General features: G+C 61.1%; 1 protein-coding gene across 1 annotated transcript; it reads left to right on the top strand.

The window, feature by feature from the left end:
* The first annotated feature begins 14,676 nt into the window (after positions 1–14,676).
* Positions 14,677–22,531, top strand: LOC125151812 (uncharacterized). The gene is made up of 3 exons (XM_047833272.1): positions 14,677–15,182; positions 16,381–16,551; positions 22,041–22,531. The coding sequence occupies exons 1-3, from the start codon at positions 15,026–15,028 to the stop codon at positions 22,529–22,531; spliced, it is 819 nt and encodes a 272-aa protein (XP_047689228.1). The 5' UTR covers positions 14,677–15,025.
* Positions 22,532–22,858: the final 327 nt, after the last annotated feature.

Below are 22,858 nucleotides of genomic sequence, written 5' to 3'. Positions count from 1 at the left end.
CGCCTCCAGGCTGGAGCCCGCGTGTCCCCGCCGGAAGGGGTCTCGGGGTGTGTGCATCCAACCTCCCTTTTTGCAGGTGGGGAGACTGAGGCCCAGCGAGTCGGGGCCACTGTTCCTCTTACGCCCACCTGTCCAGACTTGTTCTCTTGCTGAGCCTGGGAGGCGGACGGGAGTGAGTCTCTCCCTGGACTCCAAGTTGCGGTCCCACGACCAGAGTCCGGGGCAGTTCACTGCAGGGGAGACGCGGGCACAGATGACTGTACCCAGTTGTCACCCGCCCACCTCCCCTTCCACCCGGGGAGTGCAGATCACATACAAGCCTCCCGCCTCCCTCCTCCCTCGGGTCCTCCCGGATGGTCCTGGCGAGGTTTGGGACAGGAAGGGGTTAAAGCCTGCCCCACTGTCTTAGACGGGGCGGCTGTGACAAACAGCACAGCTTCGACAGCAGACAATTCTTTTCTGACGGTTCTGGAGGCTGGAGGTCCCAGATCAGGTGCCAGCACGGTGGGGTCCCTGGGAGGATGTGCTTCCCAGCTTGCAGCCTCCTTGTGGTGTCCTCACGAGACTTTCCTCTGTGTGCGCATGTTGGGGATGTATGTGTGCATGTATGTGTGTGTGCATGAGTGTGTGAGCATGTCGGGAAGGTGTGTGTATGTGTGTGTGAGCGTGTGTGCACGTGCACACTGGGAAGGTGTGTATGCATGTGTGTGTGTGCACGCTGGGAAGGTATGTGTATGTGCACATGCGTGTGTGAGCACGTGCATGTGTGCGCACACATCAGGAACATGTGTGCACGTGTGTGCACGAGTGTGCATGTATGCATGCTGGGAAGGTGCGTGTATGCTCATGTGCATGTGTGCATACATGTGTGTGAACGTGTGTGCATATGCCGGGAACGTGTGTGTGCATACAAGTGTTCATGAGTGTGTGTGCATACTGGGAAGATGTGTATGTGCGTGTGTGTGCGTGCCTGCGTGTGTGTGCATGACGGGAACATGTGTGTACATGCATGAGGGTGTGTGTGTGTGTGTGTGTGTGTGCTTGTGTGTGCATGCATGCTGGGAACGTGCATGTGCATGCATGAGGGGTATGTGTGTGTGTGTGTGTGTGCGCGTGTGCGTGCACACTGGGAACGTGTGTGTGCATGTGTGAGGGTGTGCATGTGTGTGCGTGTGCCTGTGTGTGTGCATGCCGGGAACGTGTGTTGCATGCATGAGGGTGTGTGTGTGTGTGCGTGTGCATGTGTGAGGGTGTGCGTGTGTGTGCGTGTGCACGGGCGTGTAGGCAGCAGGCTCCCAGGTGTCTCCTACAAGGTCCCGCCCTCGAGACCTCACCTGCCCTCATTACCCGGAAGACCCCCTGCAGACCCTGGCACGTGGGGGGCTAGTGCTTCCACGTGAATTATGGGGGGACCCACCCATTCAGCCCGTGACCCCTCCCGTCTTCCAGGGGCCCCGAGGGGCCGGGCCGCACGCACACCGAGCTTGCCTCCCCAAGGAGGCGGAGGCAGTGCGCGGCAACTGGCGTGTGATCTGTGGGTGGTGAACTACTGTTTTGCCTTCGGGGGGAGGGCAGGGAGGAGGGGGACCGCGAGCCACTCGGCCTCTCCTCTCTGATGCGCCCGCTTGCATCTAGGGGAGGAAGCCCAGGCAGGGAGGCCCCAGGGAGACATTTGCCGCCGGCTCCCCGCCACCTGTTCCCCCCGGCCCGGCTGCAGCCCCTGCTCGTCCCCCCATTTCGGTGGCCCGCAAGGGGCCGTGGGACCGAGACCTGAGCCGAGCCCTTCGCACTCCCCCAGCCACTGTCACTGGCTCAGGAGTAGGAGCTTCACCCCCGGATGTCTGATCCGTGTTTCTAGGACTTGGCCGGCACTCACTCTCTCCTGATGGATTTGCACTTGGCTGCTGTTACAGCCGCTGTGGCTTTTAGGGGGTGCCTGACTCTCCGCACTCGGAGACGTGCATTCTCACGCAGTCTCCGTCCCCGCGGGAGCAGGGCTGTGCTCGTGTGCCGAGGACACTGCCTGGAGCAGGGACGTATCGGTAAGTCTTGGCCAAATGATGGATTTTGGAGCCCCTGTATCCAGCCACGCCTGCAGCCAGCTCTATTTCTGAACCCTGGTTATTAAAAGCCTGTCCGTCCCTTCTTTTGCTTGAGCCAGCTCGAGTCGATTATTTGATCTCTTGCAACAATGAGTCTTAAGCGTGATGTAAAAAGCAAGGGCCTGGAGAGGAATGGTGGGGGCGGGAGCGTGCTGAGGGGCTTGCACGGCCCAGGACAAGGGTCTTGGAAAGGCAACCTGACCAGGCCGCTCTCCAGGCCCAGCCTTGGATTCAGGGTGGGGTCTCTGTGCTGAGGCTCCTGCCCCAGCTCCCAGTGGATCGTGTCCGAGGCGCGGGGAGGCCTCTCGCCCTTTGAGGGAAGCGTGAGGCCCGGTGCCCCCACGCTGATGGCAGCCTGGCTGCGGGAGAGGCGCCAGCGAGGGACGTCAGCCTCGCCACGTGCCAGGCCTCGGACCCTGCCGTGGACAGACCCCTCTGCCACCGGGGTGCTGGGAGCACGTACTGTTCCGTGCGGCCTGTCTCCGCGACGGGGACGCAGCTCGAAAGGCAGGTCAGGCCGCTTTGGGGCTGCGGGCTCGCTCCCTGGAGCCCTCTGCTCAGGGTCCCCTCCCATCCCGTGGTCACTGCAAGCGATGATATCGCAACAGTGAGTCACCTCCGGGCTGGTGAGCGTTACTGTTACTCCCACAAAGCGCGAGGACGCCGAGATCCAGAGAGAGGCGGGACCCAGGTGCAGCCCACGTGGCGGCATCGGCTGGGGTCCCCCCGCCCGCACCTGCCGCCGACCGGTCAGCCCGCCTGGTCAGCCGCGTGGGGACGGAGGCCCCTGATGGACACTGAGCCGGACACCGGGTGCGGGGCCTCACCCGGCCCACACGCCACGGCTTTGGGAGCCTGAGAGGGACTCAGGGGCCGTGGACCGTCCCGGGGAAGCTGTGGGGCGTGGAGCCGGCACCTCGCGGGGCCCCCGTCCCTGCTCTCCTGGAGGCTCCCCACCCCCATCCCCCCACGGGCTGGGGGAGCCCAGGAGCCTCCTCTGCGTCCCGAGGCCCCGTGGACGGGGCACCGCACCCCTTCCCGATCGGGGCGGAAACGGGGACTCAGGCAGGGGTGCGGGGGGCACACAGAGGGCCGGTGAGCTAGAGAAGCGTCTGGGACGAGACCTTTCCACGGCTCCTCCCCGTGATGCAGGAGGACAGGACTCCAGGACCAGCGGCCCCCGCCCATCGCGGGCGCAGAAGCCCCGGGGCCTCCGAAGCCGTGGATGCCCGGAGCTGAGTCGGAGCTGACGCTCTGACTCAGTGGGCCTGGGGTCCCAGAACTGGCATCTCTAAGAGACCGGCCCGCATGACGGCACCCAGCGGGTGCTGGCCCCGTTCTGCAGTCACAGCCGTGTCCCCCGCCCCCGGGCCCACAGTGGGCTTGGTCCGGGAAGGCGACGCTGGGCGTCCGTGGGGCTGAGGGGTGGCGCCATCGACTGGGCAGTGGGCCCTCCGTGGGTGGCAGACGTGAGTGCCTCTCCGGCCCGATGGTCCCCCTGGTTCTCCCACACCCCCCGGGGTGGGTGGGGGAGGGACACCCCTTTCCAGGGCGGAGGCACCGAGGTGCCCAGGTTGCTGGGGGCGGTCCGGGTGAGAAGCGGACGGCGATGGGGCCGTCTTGTTCCGGGGCTCGGTACCAGAGCTCAGGTCCGCACCCTGCCCCACGTGTCCCCACCGTGCGGCCTTGGGGGGCCCCTAACCCAAGAAGCCCCGTCTTCCCCCGTCTGTGAACCGGAAATAAGGAAAACGCCTGGCCCCACTGCTCCCTGGGCTGCTCGGGTGTGACGTCTGCACAGGAACTGTAGGTTCTGGGCGCGTCTGAGTTCAGAGGACCGTTCCCACTCTGAGAGGAGGCCAGGGGACGAAGGGGACGTGGGGGAATCACCAAGAGGTCCCGCCTTCTGCGGGGCTGGGGGCTGGTTTCCTCTCGTTTCCTCTGTATGTTCAGAGAGAACTCAGATCAAAAAATGCAGACTTACTGCACCTTTATTCATTTGTCCGCAATTATTTCATTTCCCCCCCAGGTTCCTTGAGGCATATACGGCAAGTAAACGCCGCAGACATTTACGGCGCACGGCGCGAGGCTTTGGGCTCTACAGACAGCGTGGGCGTGACCGTAACCAAGCTGGCGAACTCATCTGTCGCCTCGTAGAGTTAACAGCACTGTTAACTGTACCGTGGCATCTCCGGAAGGCATTCATCCTGCACGTCTGACCCTCTGTGCCCGCTGACCAACGTCCCCAGTGCCCCCCGCCCCAGCCCCTGCTTTCCCCGCTCTGCCCTCTGCTCCTCCGAGTTGGGCTCTGCTGTATAACCCACACCTAAGGGAGACCACACTGTATTTGTCCGCCTTTGACTTCTCTCCCTCAGCATAACTCCCTCCGGGTCACCTGTCTCTGCTACCACAGATGACAAGATCTCCTTCTTGTTTTAAAAAATTTTTTAAATGTTTATTTATTTTTGAGAGAGAGAGAGAAAGAGAGAGAGAGAGAGCATGAACGGGGGAGGAGCAGAGAGAGAGGGAGGCACAGAACTGAAGCAGGCTCCACTTTGCGGACGGGCCACGGAGGCCGCGGGTGCTGTCCCTTGAGAGCAGCTTACTAGGTGGCGGAGTCCTTAGTCTTCCCCTCTCGTGTTCTCGCAAAGGCCAAGAACACACGCTGTACTCCACGCGGCATCGGGTGACTGTTAGGGACGTCGCTACCCTGTCTCTGCATCGATTTTTGGTGCTCGGAGGAATTTTCTCGAGGTTCCTATTTTCCTAGCTGAACAAATACGTGCCCACCCGTGCGCATCGACAGCAGCCGCGAGGCGCACGCGGCGGCCGTGATAGAGCCTCGGCGCCCCGTGACCACAGGTGACTTGGGGACAAAGAAAAGGGGGGTTCGCGAGCCTTCTCCATTTCTCCCCCCACTAGCCTGCTGCCTGGGACGATCCTGGGGTCCCCCCCGCCCGCCGCACCCCCCCAAGCCGATTTGTTGCACTGGTGTGATTTCTTACGCTAACATTAACATATCACAGGAGCTCATTACCGCCGGGGTGACGGTTCCCTATTGAACTGTGTCAGACTAATTACGTTACTTCCTTTTCACTCCTGCTTAGTGCTTCTCCAGAGAGCCGCAGTGCAGCTCCGGTAATAATGATTAAAGCCCTGTCTACGGCTCCACCGGACGTCCAGACCAAACAGGGACAGTTCCTTGCTGAAGACGTGACTCGCGGCTCGCTACCCGAGGCGACTGGTGGGGTTCTAGAAGCCGTCACCGGGCGGCGGGTGACTTCCACCGGACGATGGGGGCTGCAGGTGTTTCTTGGGGGGCGGCGCGGGGAGGAAACGGCTCAACAAGGCGACCCAGGTGCCGTCCCGTCCCCGGGGAGCCCTCGGGTCCCAGGAGCCGGGCGCTGGCCGGGGCGGGGGTCGCGGCAGAGGCCAGGTCACGAAGCACGCTGTGTGTGTGTCAGAGGAGGGAGCCCGGGGAAGATGAATGAGAGTGAGGTGGCTGTCACCTTCCCGGCCTCACACGGAGCTCTTGGCTGGAGCCGGAACCGAATGAGCCTTTGTCTCCTTGCATCAACGGGAGGGTGGGAATCTCACTCCCAACAAGAGCTCTGACGAGGCCGAGGCTCCTTATCGGCCTGATGGGCGGCTCCCCCGCTCCGAGCGCCCCTTCTCGTGGGTATTAACGACTCCAGCGATCGCAACCAGCAGCGGTGGGCCGACTGCGCCGTGTCAGGCAACGTGACCGGCTGTGGGGAGAGGAACGTGCCCTCGCTCGCGCACCGGAACCCCGTAGCTGACCCCCAAGCCCATTGGCGGACTCACCACCTCTGCACCCAGACAACCGCGGCCATCGGGGCCTCCCTGTCGCCCAGCCTCTGCCCTGCAGACAGATTTCCAGCGTCACGGGCGAGGCTGGCCTTCTTGGGGCTCAGAGCTCAGCCGCCAGCCTCAGGCCAGGGAGACCCGTTCCAGGAGGGTGGAGGCGGGGAGGGGGGCCGTGAGAACACCGTCACGCACTCAGTCTTTAATGTTGATTAAGCTCTTACGTGGGCCAAGCTCTGTGCTGAGTGCTGTGAAGTAGGTCGGTTGATGGAGCCTCAGAGCGAGCTGATCACCGTCAGGATGTGTAAATGAAGCCTCGGACTGTTTGCACTTGGCTCAAGGTCCTACCCGCCATGTTCAACGCGGGCAGGTCTGAGCTATTGCTGAGGAGCAGTGCACGGGGCATACTTACTTTTTCTCTCGGGGGCACCTTATTCCTAGAGGAATGGGCCATCCACTCTCTCAAGTCTGGTTGTTCTCATGGGAACTGTCAGCATGGGGCCAACTGGAACGTTCTATCCATTTTGGCCAAGCTGCCATATTGGCTGCGGGTGGATGCAGGACACAGAAGCTCTGGCCTGGCCACATGAGAGGACAATGGAGAAATGTGATATCTGCCCAGCATGGCTTTGGCTTGAGGAAGGGCATCCATGCCATGTCGTGTCCCAGCCGGCCACATGGCGTGCCACTGGGCTCGAGAAATACCAGCTGATGCTCATGGACCTTTGGGGGTCTGGGTGCCATGGGACGCTTGTGTGGCCTGCTCTGCCCCGGAGTGTGCACAGAACTTCCACAAAAATGGTCTCTTCTGGGGAGCCTGGGTGGCTCAGTTGATTGAGTGTCCAACTTCGGCTCAGGTCATGATCCCACAGTCTGTGGGTTCAAGCCCCACGTCGGGCTCTGTGCTGACAGCTCAGAGCCCGGAGCCTGCTTCGGATTCTGTGTCTCCCTCTCTCTCTGCCCCTCCCCTGCTCACACTTTGTCTCTCAAAAATAAATAAACATTAAAATTAAAAGAAAATGCTCTCTTTTGATCTTGACAATGGCCAGTGAGGAAGGCATTACCATAAATATTTTACAGATGAGGAAACTGAGGCTGGAGAAGTCAACAACTTGCCAAGAGCCACAATACCAGTAAGTGAAAGAGCGGGGATTTGACTTCGGATGTGACTCCCCCGGATTCCTCCCGCCATGCTTCCTCATGAATCCAAGCCCCCATCCTCTGTGCGTGCCCTTTCTGCGACTCAGTTTCCCTCCACCAGCCACCCCAGCCTTTCCATGCTTCAGATCCACCAATCATTCATTCCTATCCGCACAAGAGAAATGAAAACCCACGTCCACACAAAGATTTGTCTGCAAACGTTCATCGTGGTATTCTTCACAACGGCCAAGCATGTGGAAACAACCCACCGGTCCCACAGCGGGTCAGCGGAGGAGCGAAATGCACAATAGGGTGCCATAGAACAACAGAAAACACGAGATAGCTGATACGCGCCCCGGCGCGTGTGAACCCCGAACACAGTTTACCCAGCGAAGGAAGCCGCGTGGAAAAACCCACATACCCTACGATACTGTCGACATGCAACGTTCAGAACCTGCAAATCTACAGAGCTGGAAACTAGATCAGGGGCGCCTGGGGGGCTCAGTCGGTGAAGCATCTGACTCTTGATTTCAGTTCAGGTCATGATCTTGCAGTTCGTGGGTTCTAGCCCTGCATCGGGCTCTGTGCTGACAGCTCTCCCCTGCTCACTCTCTCTGTCTCTCTCTCAAAATAAATAAATAAACTAAAAAAAAACCAAAAAACAAAAACAAAAACATAGATCAGCGGTGGCCCAGCCCTGGAGGGCGACTGGGGAAATGCAGCTAGTGGCCACAGACGTTTCTCCCTGGAGTGAGGGAAATGTTCTAAAATCAGGTTTGGGGGCTGCAGAATTCTGTAAGTAAACTAAAAATCAGTGAGCGCACCCTGAGAAAGGTGAATTTTATGGCATGTAAATTATACCCCCATAAAGTCTGAAAAAACACAGGCGTCTTGAAACCTCTGGACCAGGTGAGCCGAGGGGTCCTTCCAGCTCTCTCCTGCCGAGACTGCGGCCACCAGCCCCTCTCCCTCCCGCCCCCCTGGTTCCTGCTCTTCCCACAAAGAGGCCCCAGACAGACCCTGAGTCGACCCGTTTTCCTTTTCTTACCTGATTCCAGCGAGCATTTCGCAGAGCTTCAATCTCCGGGGGCAAAGTCCAACTTCTCATCCACCATTAAAGGCGCAGAATCTGGGTCAGTGGAAAGCGTGCTCTTTGTCAAAGAGCAGGGTCAAGGAGAAGGTGTCGGGGCTACGAATTAGGAAGGAGGTTCGGGACGAGACACAGCATTTGACTCCGGGCTTGGGGGTGGGAAGGGGTTCCTGTGGAGGACACGGGCAGGGCGGGCAGGCGGGAACGTGCTGGGGGCGGGTGGCGTGGCTGAGCTGGCGGAGGGACTTTTGCAAACCTGGGGCCGTGGGGTAGCAGGTGGCGCGGGCTGTCTAGGGCAGGGGTGAGGCAGAACTCCGTCCCCGCAGGGCTGTGGGGAAGCAAAAGAGGGGAGAGCCACGGATTCTCCATTTGGCGGCTGAGGAGGTCTTTCAAGAGAAAGAATTCAGGGGCGCCTGGGTGGCTCAGTCGGTTGAGCGTCTGACTTTGGCTCAGGTCATGATCTCACGGTCTGTGAGTTCAAGCCCTGCGTCGGGCTCTGTGCTGACGGCTCAGAGCCTGGAGCCTGCTTCGGATTCTGTGTCTCCCTCTCTGTCTGCCCGTCCCCACTCACACTCTGTCTCTCTCGGTCTCTGAAAAATGAACAAACCTTAAAAAAAACAGTGAGGACACAGCAAGGCAGGAAGCAGACCCTCCCCGGGCAACTGGCTGGCCAGTGCCTGTGTCTCCAGCTTCCCGCTGCTTCCCAGGGAGAAACAAACGTGTGTTGTTGAAGCCCCTGAATCTGTGGTCTTTTGCTGGGGCGGCCCTGAGGCTGACCAAGGCCACACTGCAGCGGCCGCCCCGCTCCAGTTTGCAGAACCTCACGGACACGCGCAGTGCACATCCTGACCTCCTGGACACGTGCCGCGCACGCCCTCAGAAAGACCCACTTGTCGGCAGGCATGACTTCCGGGCTGGGCTGCGTGACAGGCCCCTGCGGGGCGGGTGTGGAGAACCGGGGTCTCCTCTTCCGGGTGTGCCGTGTCCGGGACTGGGGGCCGCGGGTGTCCTGGAGGCCCGGGGGCGGGAAGGGAAGGGGAGCGGACCGGAGAGGCTTCTTCCGCTTTGTGGAGACGCTCAGAGAGGCGGGTTTGCTGTTACCCCTGTTTTGCAGCCTCAAGTTCAGACACCTGCCTCAAGTCCTTCACTGGTAAGTTGCTCTGCAGACACAGCTCCCGGGGACCCGGGGCCTGGTGGCTTCCACGGTGACACCACCATTACCTGCCCCCGTGCTCTGAATCCAGGCTGACGGAGGCCACGGCCCCGAGTTTGCTGGGGCCCTGGAGGCCCCCACCCACATGTGACCTTCTTCACTTCCGCTCAGAGGCACCGGCCGGGGTCCGCCGACGACAAGGGGACCGTGGGCGGGGGTGGTGGTGGTGGAGCTCATTGTCTGCAGGCCGCGAAGACAGAGCAGAAGCATCGGCGGCCTCTGCACCCACCCGGGAATGGATGTGCGCACGACAGTGATGGCCTGTCCCCGCGTGTGCCCGGAGGCGGCTGACAACGCAGGGGGGTCCCCGCCCCGTTCGTTTGCAGCCCCCCCCACGCCTACACGGCCTCTCTTTCTCCAAACCTCTTGGTCACTTGCTGCAGCCACGGGCCCACCTGCCCGCACAGGCCCCGCGTTCTGGGGGCGATGGGTCACCGCTGGATACCGCAGGGGGGCTCACGAAGGAATCTCTACCCTTCGCCTGAGCCTCTGGCAGCCGTGAACGCAGGGTTTTCTCATGAGGGACTTGGCCTGGCGTCTTTCTGGGGCTCCCGAGCACGGCCCAGACAGGCTCTGCAAGATGAAAAATAAAGCGTTGTTTTTACGACGCTGTGAAAAGCCTGCCTTCTCCTCCTAGGAAAAAAGCTTATTTATGTCCGCGTGCGCAGGGGTTTGCAGTAAGTGTGGAAGGATTAAGCCTTGGAAACTGTCCATTTACATCCGTGAGTGATGCTTGGCCTCTGCCTGGGAGGGGAGGGAGGCCCCCCGGGGCGGGGCAGAGTCAGTCCCCCGTCACTCAGTCACCCCGGGGGGAGGGGTCATTCGTGGAGGGTTCCCGGAGCCCCCACTGCCCGCGGGGCCTAGGTCAGGGGCTGGGGGCCAGCGCCGAGCACAGGGGGCAGGGGTGAGGTGGGTGAGAGGGGATGGAGGGTAGAGGCTTCATGGAGGGGGGAGGGTGGAATGGACCAGGGGAGGGGTGGCCCTGGTGGCACCGTGGGAGGGGAGGAGGCGGGCTGGGGGAGCCGGTTCGAAGCCCAGCCTTGCCCATCCGAGCTGTGGGACGAGGCTGTGATTCTCCAACTGGGTGTCGGAGATTTAGGGCGCTGGGACAGGTCGGTGCCTGGCGTGGGGGAAATGACCTGTTAATACTAGTTAACGAGGTGCTAGAAAGGCAGTCGAGGGCCTGAACGTCCGGGGAGGAGCTGATGCTCCGATCCTCACTTTCAGAGTCCGGGGGTGCAGCGATGTGGGGTTTTCCAGGGCCTGGTCTGACCCTGAGAAGGGAGTCCGGCTGTGGGGTCCTGAGACAGGCCCTCCTGGCAGGGCAGGGTGTTGGGGCCTGAGCCGGGGGCCTGCAGGGGTGAGGTCTGCAGAGAAGGGCCGGGCTTTCCCAGGAACCCGCCTCTGCGCGCACCTGCTGACGGTCCAGTGGGGGGCGAGCACGGCTTCCAGAAGGGCCTGGCTTGTGTCTGGTGGGGAGGCCGCGTGGGAAGGGGTGCGGGCCCTCGTGGGCTCGGAAGTAAGTCCCAAAGGCCAGCTCAGGCTGTGCAGACCGGGAAGGTGAGCCTGTGTGGGTGGGGTGGTGACACCCGTCCCTCCCTCGGGGGCTCTGTGAGTTAGACGATGTGTCCCAGTGGGCAAGGAGCTTAGAACACGGGGTGCAGCCCAGGAAGAGCGATGATTGCACAAACTTTGACAGGGACGCGGGCTGTGCGCCTCCGGTCTGGCCACTCCCCGGGACCTCTATCCGCTGTTTCTGCAACGGAGTCCTGTCCCTGGAGGGCCACTTGGCTGGGTGACGGCAAGTTCCTGCCGGGACGGCGGCCGGGACGGTCCAGAGCGGAGACACTTTGCCAGAGAGCCTGGCTCAGGAGGAAGGGAGAAGAGGTGGTCTCCACACGGGCTGGGCGGACGTGCGTCCCCGGAGGTGCTTGTTCAGAATCGGGTCCCAGGCGAAACCCGGCCCTGCCTGGCGAGCCCTGTGATTTGGGGGGGGGAGTCTAGCCCCCCCCCCCCCCCCCCCCAGTTTACGGCTGAGAAGGGGGAGAGCGGGTGTGGGATTGATTCACTGGGACCGCACGGGCAACGCTAGCCTCTCCCTGTTCTGGCCAATCGCTACCGATCCTTGTATTTTCAGCTCGACTCTCGCCTCCTTGGGGGGCACCTTTCCAGATCCGTCAGGGACAACGGGTGCTTGCTTGGAACTGTGTCCTCTGTGAAGTTACCATAGTGGGAGTCGTGGGCTCACTCCCGTGACTCAGTGGCTGCCTCTCAGGACAGAAGGAAGAAGCTTTGAGGAACTGGGAACTCACCCCTGAGTCTGCAGCTCACGGCCTGACACGTGGTCGGTGACGAGAAACGGCCGTGGGTGGAATGAAAGTCTTTTCTCACTGGCCTGGCTGCACCCGGCTGCCTTTGGGGGCCTTGGGAAGCCGTCCCCGGAGATGTCCAACGCTGGGGACAAAAGGGGTGCAAAGGCACCGAGGTAAGCTGAAGCCTCCTCGCTTCCTCCAGGGAGGACTCATGGCCTTGTGATGTGAAATAGCCACCAACTTTCCAGCTGCAAAATTTGCAAGACCCCAGCTGAGACTGACGGGGGCGGGGGGAGGGGGAGAGTTTTTATTTCTGCAGGGAGGGGTGTCAGCGCCAGGTGAGGAGAGAGGGGGCCGGACCCACTGAGTGGGTGGGGTTAGATTCAAGACAAGGAAGAAAGGGGCGCCTGGGTGGCGCAGTCGGTTAAGCGTCCGACTTCAGCCAGGTCACGATCTCGCGGTCCGGGAGTTCGAGCCCCACGTCGGGCTCTGGACTGATGGCTCAGAGCCTGGAGCCTGTTTCCGATTCTGTGTCTCCCTCTCTCTCTCTGCCCCTCCCCCATTCATGCTCTGTCTCTCTCTGTCCCAAAAATAAATAAAAAACGTTGAAGAAAAAAAAAATTAAAAAAAAAAAAAAAAGACAAGGAAGAAGGAGGGGTCCTTTGGGACCAGCACAGAGGCCTGACTTAGCAGCTGCTGGGGGGACAGCAGCTGGGGGTCAGCTGAGGGCTGGGGGTCCTCCCTCCACCCCTCTCTTGTAAGCCTGGAGAACAATGGCCCCCAACCCCCACAGCAAAACATTCCTCGGGGTTCAGTGTCAGAAGAGGCCGTGTGGGGTCGGGACGCATCTCCCGTGGGCGCAAGGGCGGGGGGAGGGGGGTCTGTGTGGCAGGTGCAGGGGGGTCACCGCTCGGGCCAAATCCCCCAAGGCGGTGCCTACGGCTAACGTTCCAGCCCCGGGGACTGTCCGCACGGTCGGCACTCACTTATTTCTGTGCGTCCCTTGCGCAGCGGCTCGGTGACCAGGACACCGGGCCTCGGCTGCCCGCGCCTGTGAGATCTGCCCTCCCCCCGCCGCCGGGGGCAGGAATCACACACAGGACCTGCCGCGTCCTTCCCCACCGACAGCCAGCTCTCGGAAGACCACACGGTTCTTTCTGAGTCTTCTGCGCACTACCTCGTCCCTCGTTCCCCCAAGAACCGCGTCGGCTCCAAGGTTCTCGCAAGTAGCAATTGACTAGCACAAAACCAGTTCCCTAGTCAGACTCAGAAAGCAATGGAATCGAAAAAAAAAAAAAAAAAAGAAAGAAAGCAAGAAAGCAACGAAATCAACAGAATTGCGTGTTTCGTCCCGAGTCAGGACGGCGGACACGGGCACGCGCTCAGAAGAGCCTCCTTTGCGGTCCTTTTAAAGCGACGCCGCTGATCAATCCGTCCGCGCTTTCATTTAAACCCGGGGCACAGGGGGAGAGACAGAACAAAAGCTTCTTTTCTCCTCGCGGGAGCCTTTGCAACCAGCTGCTCCCATTTCTTAAATCTGCAGACCCCCCCATCCTTGGGAAACACTCAGCAGGAAAGGAACATCCGGAAACACAGGTTTCCATGGAAAAGACAGCAGGCCGGGTTTTGTTCTCAGCACCAGCTGATGGAGACAGTCTCTCTGATGGCAGCCGGGAGCCACCGTTGGGGTCACCGTAGTGCTGGGAGCCGCCTCTGTCTTTAGTGTTCTCCCCTCGTGCTGCTTGGATCCACCTGCCGCTCTCCCCCCGCCCCCCACCCCGGCCCGGCTTTATCTCCGCAGGACGAGGAGAGCTGGTCTCCGAGCTTCTCTGATTGTTGCCCGACTGTCCCGGGTCTCCAGCCTCGGTCCTTCCCTATGCCAGCCTCTGCTGACCAGGAACTGTGTTTCAGCTCTGTTCACTTACGGCTCTGGGGCGGCCGGCCAGGCGGTGGCCAAGCAGGACCGACATGGCCATTTTCCCCTTTGCGGCCCTGAGAGAGAGAGAGAGAGAGAGAGAGAGAGGCGTGGACCTTGGCGATGGGAGAGTCTGGCTCCCTCCTTTAGAGATGAAGACCCAAGGCCCAGAGACACGCAGTGACTGGCCCGGGGTTGCACAGCGAGGTCGACCCTGGGCCTTGCCTGCTGGCTCCAGTTTGGCGCTCTGTCCAGGGCTCCACGGAGCCTGAGCCGTGAGCCGGCCCTCTGAGCCGCGTCCTTGGAAGGAGGAGTGAAATGAGACGTCTGGCTGAGCCGGGCTCTGTGGCAGGATGACAGATGGCCCCCTCGCCTTGCTAGGAAGCGTGTTCTGGGAACAAGAGGCCAAGCGGAGACATTTATCGGCCTCCCGGTCGGCGGCTGGGCTCGGCCGGCACGGGGGGGGGGGGGGGGGGGGAAGGGAGGGAGGGCGGGTGTGAAGGCCACAGGCTCTCCAGCTCCTTCCTAACACTCTCGGGGCGGACCCACGCCTCGGGCCCGGGGCCCATTCGTCGCAAAGGCCAGGGCAAGGGGGGAAGACACCCTTTTAATTTAGCCCGCGTTTAAAATCGGAGCATTTCAGTTTATTCTGATTGCATCCCTGAGCCTTGCAATTTCGTGTGTGTGCACGTGTGTGCGTGCACGCGTGCATACTTAATTTCTAAGGCTGTAACATACAGGATGCGGTGGGACAAGAGTTCTCAAACATAGAGGACAGAATCATTTTTACAGGACATTTGGCAAGTGTCTATGAAAGTCTTGAAATGTTTATCCCCTTTGTCTTAGGAATTGCATTTCCAAGACCCTGTTCTAAGAAAACGATCAGAGAGGCGCCTGAGTGGCTCGGTGGGTTAAGCGTCTGACCCTAGATTTCGGCTCAGGTCACGATCTCGCAGTTTGTGAGTCTGAGCCCCACATCGGGCTCTGCTGACAGTGAAGAGCCTGCTTGGGATTCTGTGTCCCGCCCCCCCCTCCCCCCTCGCTCTCTGCCCCTCCTCCACTCTTTCTCGCTCTCGAGAATAAATAAACATTAAATAAAAGAAGTTTAAAATTAAAAAAAAATGATCAGAGACAGACACAAAGGTGTTTATGGCAGCACTAAATTAGATGCAATCTTCGTATCCTGCCCGTCAAGATACAATGGCGAACTATGGTCCATCCGCTTGGTAAATTTTTACGAATCATTTGAAAATGGTATATGAGCTCGGATGATATGAGAAACGCTCCTCACACGGTGTCGGGTGGAAACACGGGGCCCGCGGCCGTCGGTACGTATCTTTCGACTGATTTATCTGTCTCTCTCTCTCTCTCCCACTTTTTAGAATCCTTATACCATTTTAGAAAAAACATGGGAAGAAGGAGCCACGTTCAATGTTTACGGCGATTTTCTCCGGGAGAAGGGGGATTCGGGGTGGTTTTGACCCCCTTCCCGTTTCTGTGCTGGCTTCGCGCTGTGTTTTATGCTCGCACACGTGGCTGAGGTGGTGGCCCCGCCGGAGGCGAGATTTGGCGTCTGTGGTGGGTGGAGGTGAGTGACGGCCTCTCCCTCTGTCCCGGGTATCAGTTTCCCCTCCACGGGTCTCCAGGAGGCCTGCGCATGTGGGTGTGGGTGTGTCTGGTGGCCCCCGTGAACCTCCCCTTCCCCGGCGGGCAGGGGCCCCTGGCAGACAAAACTGGCCGTTCCTTTCTGGAAACAGCTGTTACTTGGAAGTCCCCATCCCCCCTTGACCCGGTCACCATGGCAACCTGTGTGCACCCAGCGGGGTCTGAGGACCTGCTACAAACGCGGCGGTGGAGGGCACCCAGCTGGCCACGCCCGGGCTTTGTGACAGTCTTGACGTTCTGTAGTGAGAGCATCCCCATAGGGCGGGAGTCACAAGCTCGCAGGCAGGTGCGCAGACGTATTTCATGGGGTCGACACAAGGGGATGACTCCAGGCAGGTCCCAGCCTCTAGCGGCCTCCCCACTGTGGCCCCTGCACCTGCAGCCCCGAGGACCTGCCCCGAGGACCTTCCCAGCCTCTGCCGCCTGTGCTCACTCTCCCTCCCTCCCTTCCCCGCCTTGCCTTTGCTCAGTCCGCCCCACCTACATCGGTCCTGACTCCCCACCACATGGTCCCAACCCTCCTGCTGTGTGTCCCTCCTCAGACCCAGCGCTGGCTTTGTCCGTGGCTCTGTCCTTGCCAGCCCCGGGGGGCGCAGAGCTTGGCCTGTGTCAGCGCTCAGTGCCCGCTGAGCAAAGGTGTTCTGCCCCCTCACACTGCTGAGAAATCGCAGGCTCAGAGAGGCTCAGGGTCACACAGCTCTCGGGAGAAACACCGGAACTCAGGTCTTGGTCCTTCAAACACCCGCTGGTCTTTCTTTGTACGCGTTATTACAACGTGCGGGGAACCCGGACGCTCTAGTCACTTGGGGGGCCCAGGGCTAGAGAAGGCAGACAGTGGGTGTGGCTGATGCGAACTTTGTCCTCGGAGGTGACTGAGCGGTGCTGTCCAGAAAACGCATCGGGGTTGGTCCTTGTCCGGAAGGCTGACTTCCTCCCTCGGGCAACCTCTTCTGTGCGGGGAAGAGTCCTGTGGGGCAAGGGCCCCCAGAGAGAGGGCCGAGCGCGTGGCCTTGTTCTGTGTCCGGTGGGCAGGCAGGACTCTGCACAACCCAGACTTCAGACTCTGCTCTGCTGTGTGACTTCAGACGTGCCACTTACCCACTCTGTGCCTCGCTCCCTAGGCTCCCCGGGACCCTTGAGACGCTGCGGAGCTGGTTCCTACGAGGCTCAGACTGGCCCCTGGTGCACGGAGAGCCTCCGCCTGCTCACGCCTGTGCCGGAGGTGGACGCGGACCAGGAATCAGGACCCCGAGGCCGCCCCTTCTCTCTCTGCACCTGGGCCCCCGGCGCAGGTGGGATCCACGCCGCTGGGCGCCTTCCGGTTTCCTGCCCTTGGTTCCCTGCTGCCTTGCGACTGCTTTTAGCCAAGGCTCCCGAGGCCACGGGGAGACTGGGGGGAGTTGAGAGCCCCCCAGCTCCGGAGGCCCCGGCCCCTTCCGTGTGGGCGCAGGACAGCCGGGCACCTGCCGGCCCCCAGGCGACCTCGTGTCCCGCGGGCAGGTGTTCCCGAGGGGGACTCCCAGGGGCGCTTGGGGGTGGACGGGCCGGAGCCCTGTGCTCGAGCGACACGATGTCCCTTCACACTTCAGGGCACTCAGTGCCGCGTGAGGGAGACGTGGTCTGAGCTGGGGGCGGGAGGGGTCGTGAAGCCGTGAGGGTGGGTTGGAGCAGTCCAGCTGGTGCAGACCCCGGGCCACCACCGCCTGGGCTGGGGGCTGGCCCTGCGGGAGGGGGAGGCCCCGGACCCTCGAGTCAGGCTGCGGTGAGGGCAGAGGGCCCCTCCGGTCCAGCCTGTCTTGGGAAATCAGATGACCCTGCCTCGGTGGCCCCTTGCTGGGGGTGGGTCTGGGGGGCCTGAGGCCCCCCCGTTTCTGGAGCCTTGGAGTCAGCTGGGGGGCTCCCTGCGGGGCTTCTCGGGGTTGCCCCCCTCTGCGCTGCACAAAGTAGGCTCTGTAAACCCACTGCAGAGCCAGGACGGGGGCGGGGGGGGCTGGGGCCCCCCGGGTGGGGGCGGGGGGCTGTCTCTGCAGATTCTGGGCTTCACAGGCTCCGTTCAGGGCTGGGGGGGGGGCGGACGCTGCCTCTCTGAGCCTTCAGATCTCCCACCACCTGCTCAGCGGGACCCCCTGTTTAAACCCTCCACGGGTCTTTCCTTCCAGGGGAATAACTCGCATCCATTTGTTTCTAGCGGCTCACTCGGGGACATCGGTCCTGTGGGAGCCCTTCGGGGCTCAGGAAGTTTCCATTTGAGGCAAAGTTGGAAATGGCTGGAGTGGGATCTTGGGGGGAGCTCGGGGGGGGGGCTACGTGTTGCTCACCAACATCTGGTGCCTCCACTGGCTCCCTCCCCAGCCCCGGTCCCCGCCTGTGTCTTACCTCCTGGGTGATGAGGACGGGGACGGGGGCACAGTGGTGAGAGGGGACCTGTCCTCCGGGGACACCATGGGGAGGGGACGCCCGCTGAGGGCCTGCTGGGCGGGAGGAGAGGAGAAGTGTCCTCCTGTGATGACCGAGCTTGGGGAAGGGGCTGCGGAGGGGCTCACGGAGGCCTAGGTCCCGCTCAGGCGTGAGGTCTGTCACGGACCTGTTCTTGGACCTGCTGCTTTGGGATGAGCTGTCTCTGTCTCTGTCTCTGTCTCTGTCTCTGTCTCGCTCTCAGAGCAGCCCGCTCCCCGGCCGCCTGAGGACTCAAAGCCCAGCGACTCCTCTTGAGAGCAGTCCCTTTAGCTCCAAGAACTCGGTCACTTGAGTGCAGGCTGGTTTAGATGTTCCCGGCCAGTCTCCTGGCTCTCCTGTGGCCGAGCGAGTCCACAAAATCACGCCTCACGCTCTCGTGGCTGCCAAACCCCCGCGTACACAGTCCTCTCTGATCCCCAAACACCCTGTCAGGTGGGCATTAAGGTCCCATCGGGACAGGGAAACAGAGGCACCTGCTTGTGATTCTGGGCCTCTCCTTGCCCATCTGTAAAATGGCCAGGCTGGACAAAGAGGTTCTTCGAGGTGCTGTCCACGCAGTCTCTCCCTTGTGTGTTGGGACTGAGGGGAGGACACTTCCCCGGATGGCGCGGGCGGGCACTGGCCGCGGCAGGCTGCACGGTGAGGTCGGAGGGTCAGAGGTGTGAGACTCATCTGGTCTCTTGGCTTGGCCCTAGTTTAGCTTCTGGCCTTGGGTGAGTCGCTTGAGCAGGCCAGACCTGTTTCCTTCTCATCCGCCAAGCGGGCTCACGATCCCGCTTCCGTCTGCCACAGCCTCGTGTGAATTTCAGATAAGAGAATTGGTGTGAAAATGCCCTGTGGCCCGTGGGTGTTAAGCTGGCGTTTGACTCTTGTGAAGTGGCATATGCGTGTCATATAGAATTCAGACTTTGTGGCAGGGGGTGGAGGAGAAGGTTCCCTCCCATCCTGATCCAGCCCCCTGTTCCGTTGCTGAGAGGCAACCCGTTATTAGCTTCTTGTGTGCTCTTCCTTTGAGAGTTCCTATACGTCAAATATACATAAACGCGACATAATCAGTGTGTATATGCATGTTGCTCGTATGCAGACGCCTTTGGGATCTTTAGGAATATTCACTCATCAGATAATCCCTCCCTCCGGGAGCATGCGTCCTGGCTCCCTCCGCGTGGGGCTTGGCGGTGGCTTGCTCAGGCGGAGGGGATGTGAGGAGGTGCGACCTAAGTAGAGAGCTGATGTCCACGCCCTTGCTGGAGCTCTCCACTTCCGCTTCTGCCACGACCACATGAGGAACGGGCCCCAGGTGGACGGCTGGTCCTGGGAGTGAGCTGTCCCGGGGCGTCTGCACTCTGCCTGTATGGAGAAGTACAGCTGACTGTACATTTTGGAGGCTGAGAGCAAATGCGTGCTGGTGTGCGTTGCTGAGTTTGGGACTGTTTGTTAAGCAGCACTAGCTGACTGATACTCACATACGTCCCCTTAAAGGAAACAAAAAAACCAAACCTCAAATGGATGGGGTGATGCCGTGTGGACGGCCCTCCCCTCTCGCTGCAAACCTTCTGACTTTCGTTCTGCACCCACAGTCTTCAGGCCTCGCCATGGGGTTTCCAAAAGGCAGTGTTTTCCCAACACGGTGTGTGATTTTAGGGGGTCCCGGAGACGATTTCAAAAGGTGCACAGACAAGGCACTAACATCATTGAATCACAGAGTGAGAACGTTATCCACTTTCCAAATATCCACTTCCCAAACCTCTCCTGCTCCTCTGGTGACATCAAGGGTGATGTCGAGCCCACGAACCGTGAGATCATGACCTGAGCTGATGTCGGACGCCCAACTGACTGAGCCATCCAGGTGTCCCTGGAAAGAATTTTAGACTTCCAGAAGGACTGGAAGGACAATACGGAGTGTCCCCTGCACCCATCCCCCAGCATCCCCCAAGGCCGACATCTTTCGTAACCATCGGTCCAGTCAGTGAAACCAGACGGTCCACAGTCACTTGGGCATCTTACCCTCTGCATCTGTGGAGATCTCGTCTCCGGTCCAGGACCCCACTTTGCACTGAGGCGTCCCACCTGTTTCACGTCCCCTCCGGCCTCTGACAGTTTCTTTATCTTGCATGATCTTCCTGCGTTTGAAGGGTGCTGGCCAGTCATTCAGGAGAATGTCACTCAGTCTGGGTTCTCCGGATGTTTCCTCGTGAGGACCACGGACGGGACGTTTTGCCTGCTCGCTGTGTCACGCGTCTGGAGGCGCCTGACGTCTTGGAGACCTTCGGACACGTTTGTGTGGCTGAGGTTTGGGAGCCGGCCACAGACAGAGGCAGTTACGTGGCCGTCCCCTGGTGGCCTCTGCGACGTGGGTTCCTGTCTGCGCGGCAGCCCCCATGACCCGGCTCCCGTGAGCATCTCCTGCCTGGGTCGTGACTCACGGCCCAGCTCTGTAGTGTCCCTTACAGGAACCAGGGACCGTGTCCCCATCCCCTGCCCCCCGCAGCTGGTCCTGAATGGTGACTGAGCTCAGACCCCACTTAGCTTTTATCATCGTGCTTTGTGAGATGCGCTCACGCCGGCTCAGGCGAACAGTGCGAGACAGCTCTTTGGATTTGATCTCCCCTTAGATGACGCTTTTTAGGCTGGAAAATAAAGACGTCCCAGGCAGGTGGGAGTCATGACACCCTCGGAGAGCCATCTCGGCCTTTTTCTGTTCAACCCCAGCAGAGGCTTTCCCAACAGATCTTGCCAAACTATTGCTTTGACTTCCTGTCCCTTCATGCTCAGGAAAATGTGCCGTGAAATCACAACGTCTCTTCCCTGTGCGATCGGAAGACACTCTCTCTTTTGGCCTCCTTCCCACGTGGACTCTCCCTGGGGCTCCGGAAAGAGGAGGGGGCTTGCGTCTGCTGCTGGCTCCGGGCAGCCGGGCGCTGGTTCAGGGCCCCGGGGTGCTGTCCTGAGGAGGAAAGCCAATTACCCGAAGTTGGGACAGATTAACCACCATGGAGGGCCGGATCTCAGAATAAAAGACCTCCCTCTCCCTGGCATCCATGTAACGAGGTGATGGGCCATGGGGAGGCCCCGGACAGTTCCCAGGAAGTGATGGGCCATGGGGAGGCCCCGGACGGCCCCCAAGAGGTGATGGGCTAGAGGGAGGCCCCGGACGGCCCCCTGGAGGTGATGGGCCACGGGGAGGCCCCGGACGGCCCCTAGGAGTTGATGGGCCACCGGGAGGTCCTGGGCGGTCCCCAGGAGGTGATGGGCTAGAGGGAGGCCCCGGATGGCCCCCAGGAAATGATGGGCCACGGGGAGGCTCTGGACGGCCTCCAGGCCTGCAGTGATCCCCTGGCTCGGCTTGTGTCAAATCTGGCTCCCAGCGTCCCCACCTCATGCCGACTGGCCTCCCGTGTCAAAGCTGACGGAGGGAGATGACAAATAGGTAGTTACGGTTCTTGGTCAACGTGAGTCACTCCCTTGTTTTTCTCGCTGGTGTGCGAAGTCACACGGGAGACGGCAGCTTCAGAGCAGAGAAGTCCGGGAGGTGGGCGGGTGCCGTGCGGGCAGGTGCGTGAGAACAGGGAGAAGGGGACCAGCTGAGGGCGGTCTCAGTGCCTCCCGGGGCCCCGGGAATGACAGGGGGGAAACGCCCTGGGTCGAGTCCGGGGAGGCCCCGTGCTCTCCTTCTGTCCAGTCGGCAGCCTTTCTCCGAGAAGTCCGAACCTCCTCTCGGGCCGGAACCGGTTGGTGTGGCCGTTCATCGCACCCTGAGTTGTGGCCAATGGAGTGTGGACAGGAGTGATGTGTGGTGCAGGACTGGGCTCAAACCACCTCGTACAATGACCTTCCAGTCCCCCGGGGATGGAAGGAGCCTGGGTCCCTGGGTCCCCACACGGAGAACAGCCCCCAAGGACAGCCTCCTCGCGTGCGGTGGCCATGACGCCGACAGGAAACCCACCTGAGTTTTGTGAGGTCACCGAGACCCTGACGCTGCTCCTTCCTGGCTGTAGGGGGGGCGCCGTGTTCTTCCCGCCTGGTCCGTGGCCTGGTCCGTGGTGCTGCAGTGGCCCCTGGCTCTCTGCATCCGGGGAGGGGTGCGGGGCCACGAACGGAGAGGCCTTGCCGCGTGTCCAGCAAGCCCAGGTGGGGTGCACACACACACAGGCGCGCGGGGCCCTATCAAATGAGATGCCTGCGTGGCCGGAAACCCATTGGTCCCAGTGGTAAAAACCGTAAAGCTGAAGTCTCCTTGGGGGTCAAGCGCTGTGCTAATGTGGCGTTAAACCCCGCAGCGGCCCTGCCAGACAGGTACCCTTACGATCCTTGTTTTCTTTTACAGATGAGCAAACGGGCCCAGAGAGGGCGAGCAACCTTCCTGAGGCCACACAGCATTCGAGCACCCGGACTCAGGAGTCTGTCCCCTCCGTCACCACACGGAGACCGGGACAACCACAGGGGGCTGGGGACACGCGCCCACACGGCAGGGACGGAGCCTGGACTGTCTCTGTCCCCAGCGTGAGCACCGTCCTGCCCACCGGAGAGAGACGGCAGGGTCACGGCAGAGACGACAACAGACCGTCGCTTCCGACGAGGACTTCAGTGAAATTCTCGGCAGGCTCTGGACGTGCTGCGTCTGTCTCCCTGGGTAACTTCCGGATGCTATCACGCCACACGCCCGTTTATTTCGCCGGGCTCCGTCTCTCCCCGGCCCCCCAAGGAGGTGCTGCTGCTCGGATACAAGCGGTCCCTCCCTCCCGTTCTCGCGCCTCCCCCAGAAGCCGCTTCCTCCCAGGCGACAGAAGAACATCCTGCCGACGGGCTGTCTGCTGAGCGCATGCCTGGTCTCTCAGGTCCCGAGCTTGGGGTGCCTTCAGACTTGCCCCGGAAATGCGGGGGGCGGGGAGCCCAGAGCAGGGGACAGCCCTGCCTTGATGTGATTCTGGGAGGGACTGCGTCTGGGTAGGACGCGCTCCTGGAGGTCGGCTGTTGCAAACACTCACCCGTTCCAGCCACCGTCTGATCAGGCTCACGGATTCTGTGGGGTCAGGCACGTGGGCAGGACCCAGCAGGGCTGGTGAATCTCTGCTCCGTGACGTCTGGGGCCCCACCCTGGGCAGGCTTGAAGGCTCGGGGGGGTGGTTGTCACTCTGTGGCTCT

This window comes from Prionailurus viverrinus, chromosome E1, assembly GCF_022837055.1.
Source record: "Prionailurus viverrinus isolate Anna chromosome E1, UM_Priviv_1.0, whole genome shotgun sequence".
In the NCBI taxonomy this organism is placed as follows: domain Eukaryota; kingdom Metazoa; phylum Chordata; class Mammalia; order Carnivora; family Felidae; genus Prionailurus; species Prionailurus viverrinus.
The sequence above is the reverse complement of the archived record's forward strand: the minus strand, read 5'-3'. Positions and strand labels throughout refer to the sequence as shown.

Bases quoted from the DNA above. Each gene is read 5' to 3' on its own strand.
- LOC125151812 (XM_047833272.1), top strand. From the start codon at position 15,026: ATGTTTACGGCGATTTTCTCCGGGAGAAGGGGGATTCGGGGTGGTTTT. The intron at 15,183-16,380 runs GTGAGTGACGGC...CTCGCTCCCTAG, and splicing joins GGCGTCTGTGGTGGGTGGAG to GCTCCCCGGGACCCTTGAGA. The intron at 16,552-22,040 runs GTGGGATCCACG...TTTCTTTTACAG, and splicing joins CACCTGGGCCCCCGGCGCAG to ATGAGCAAACGGGCCCAGAG.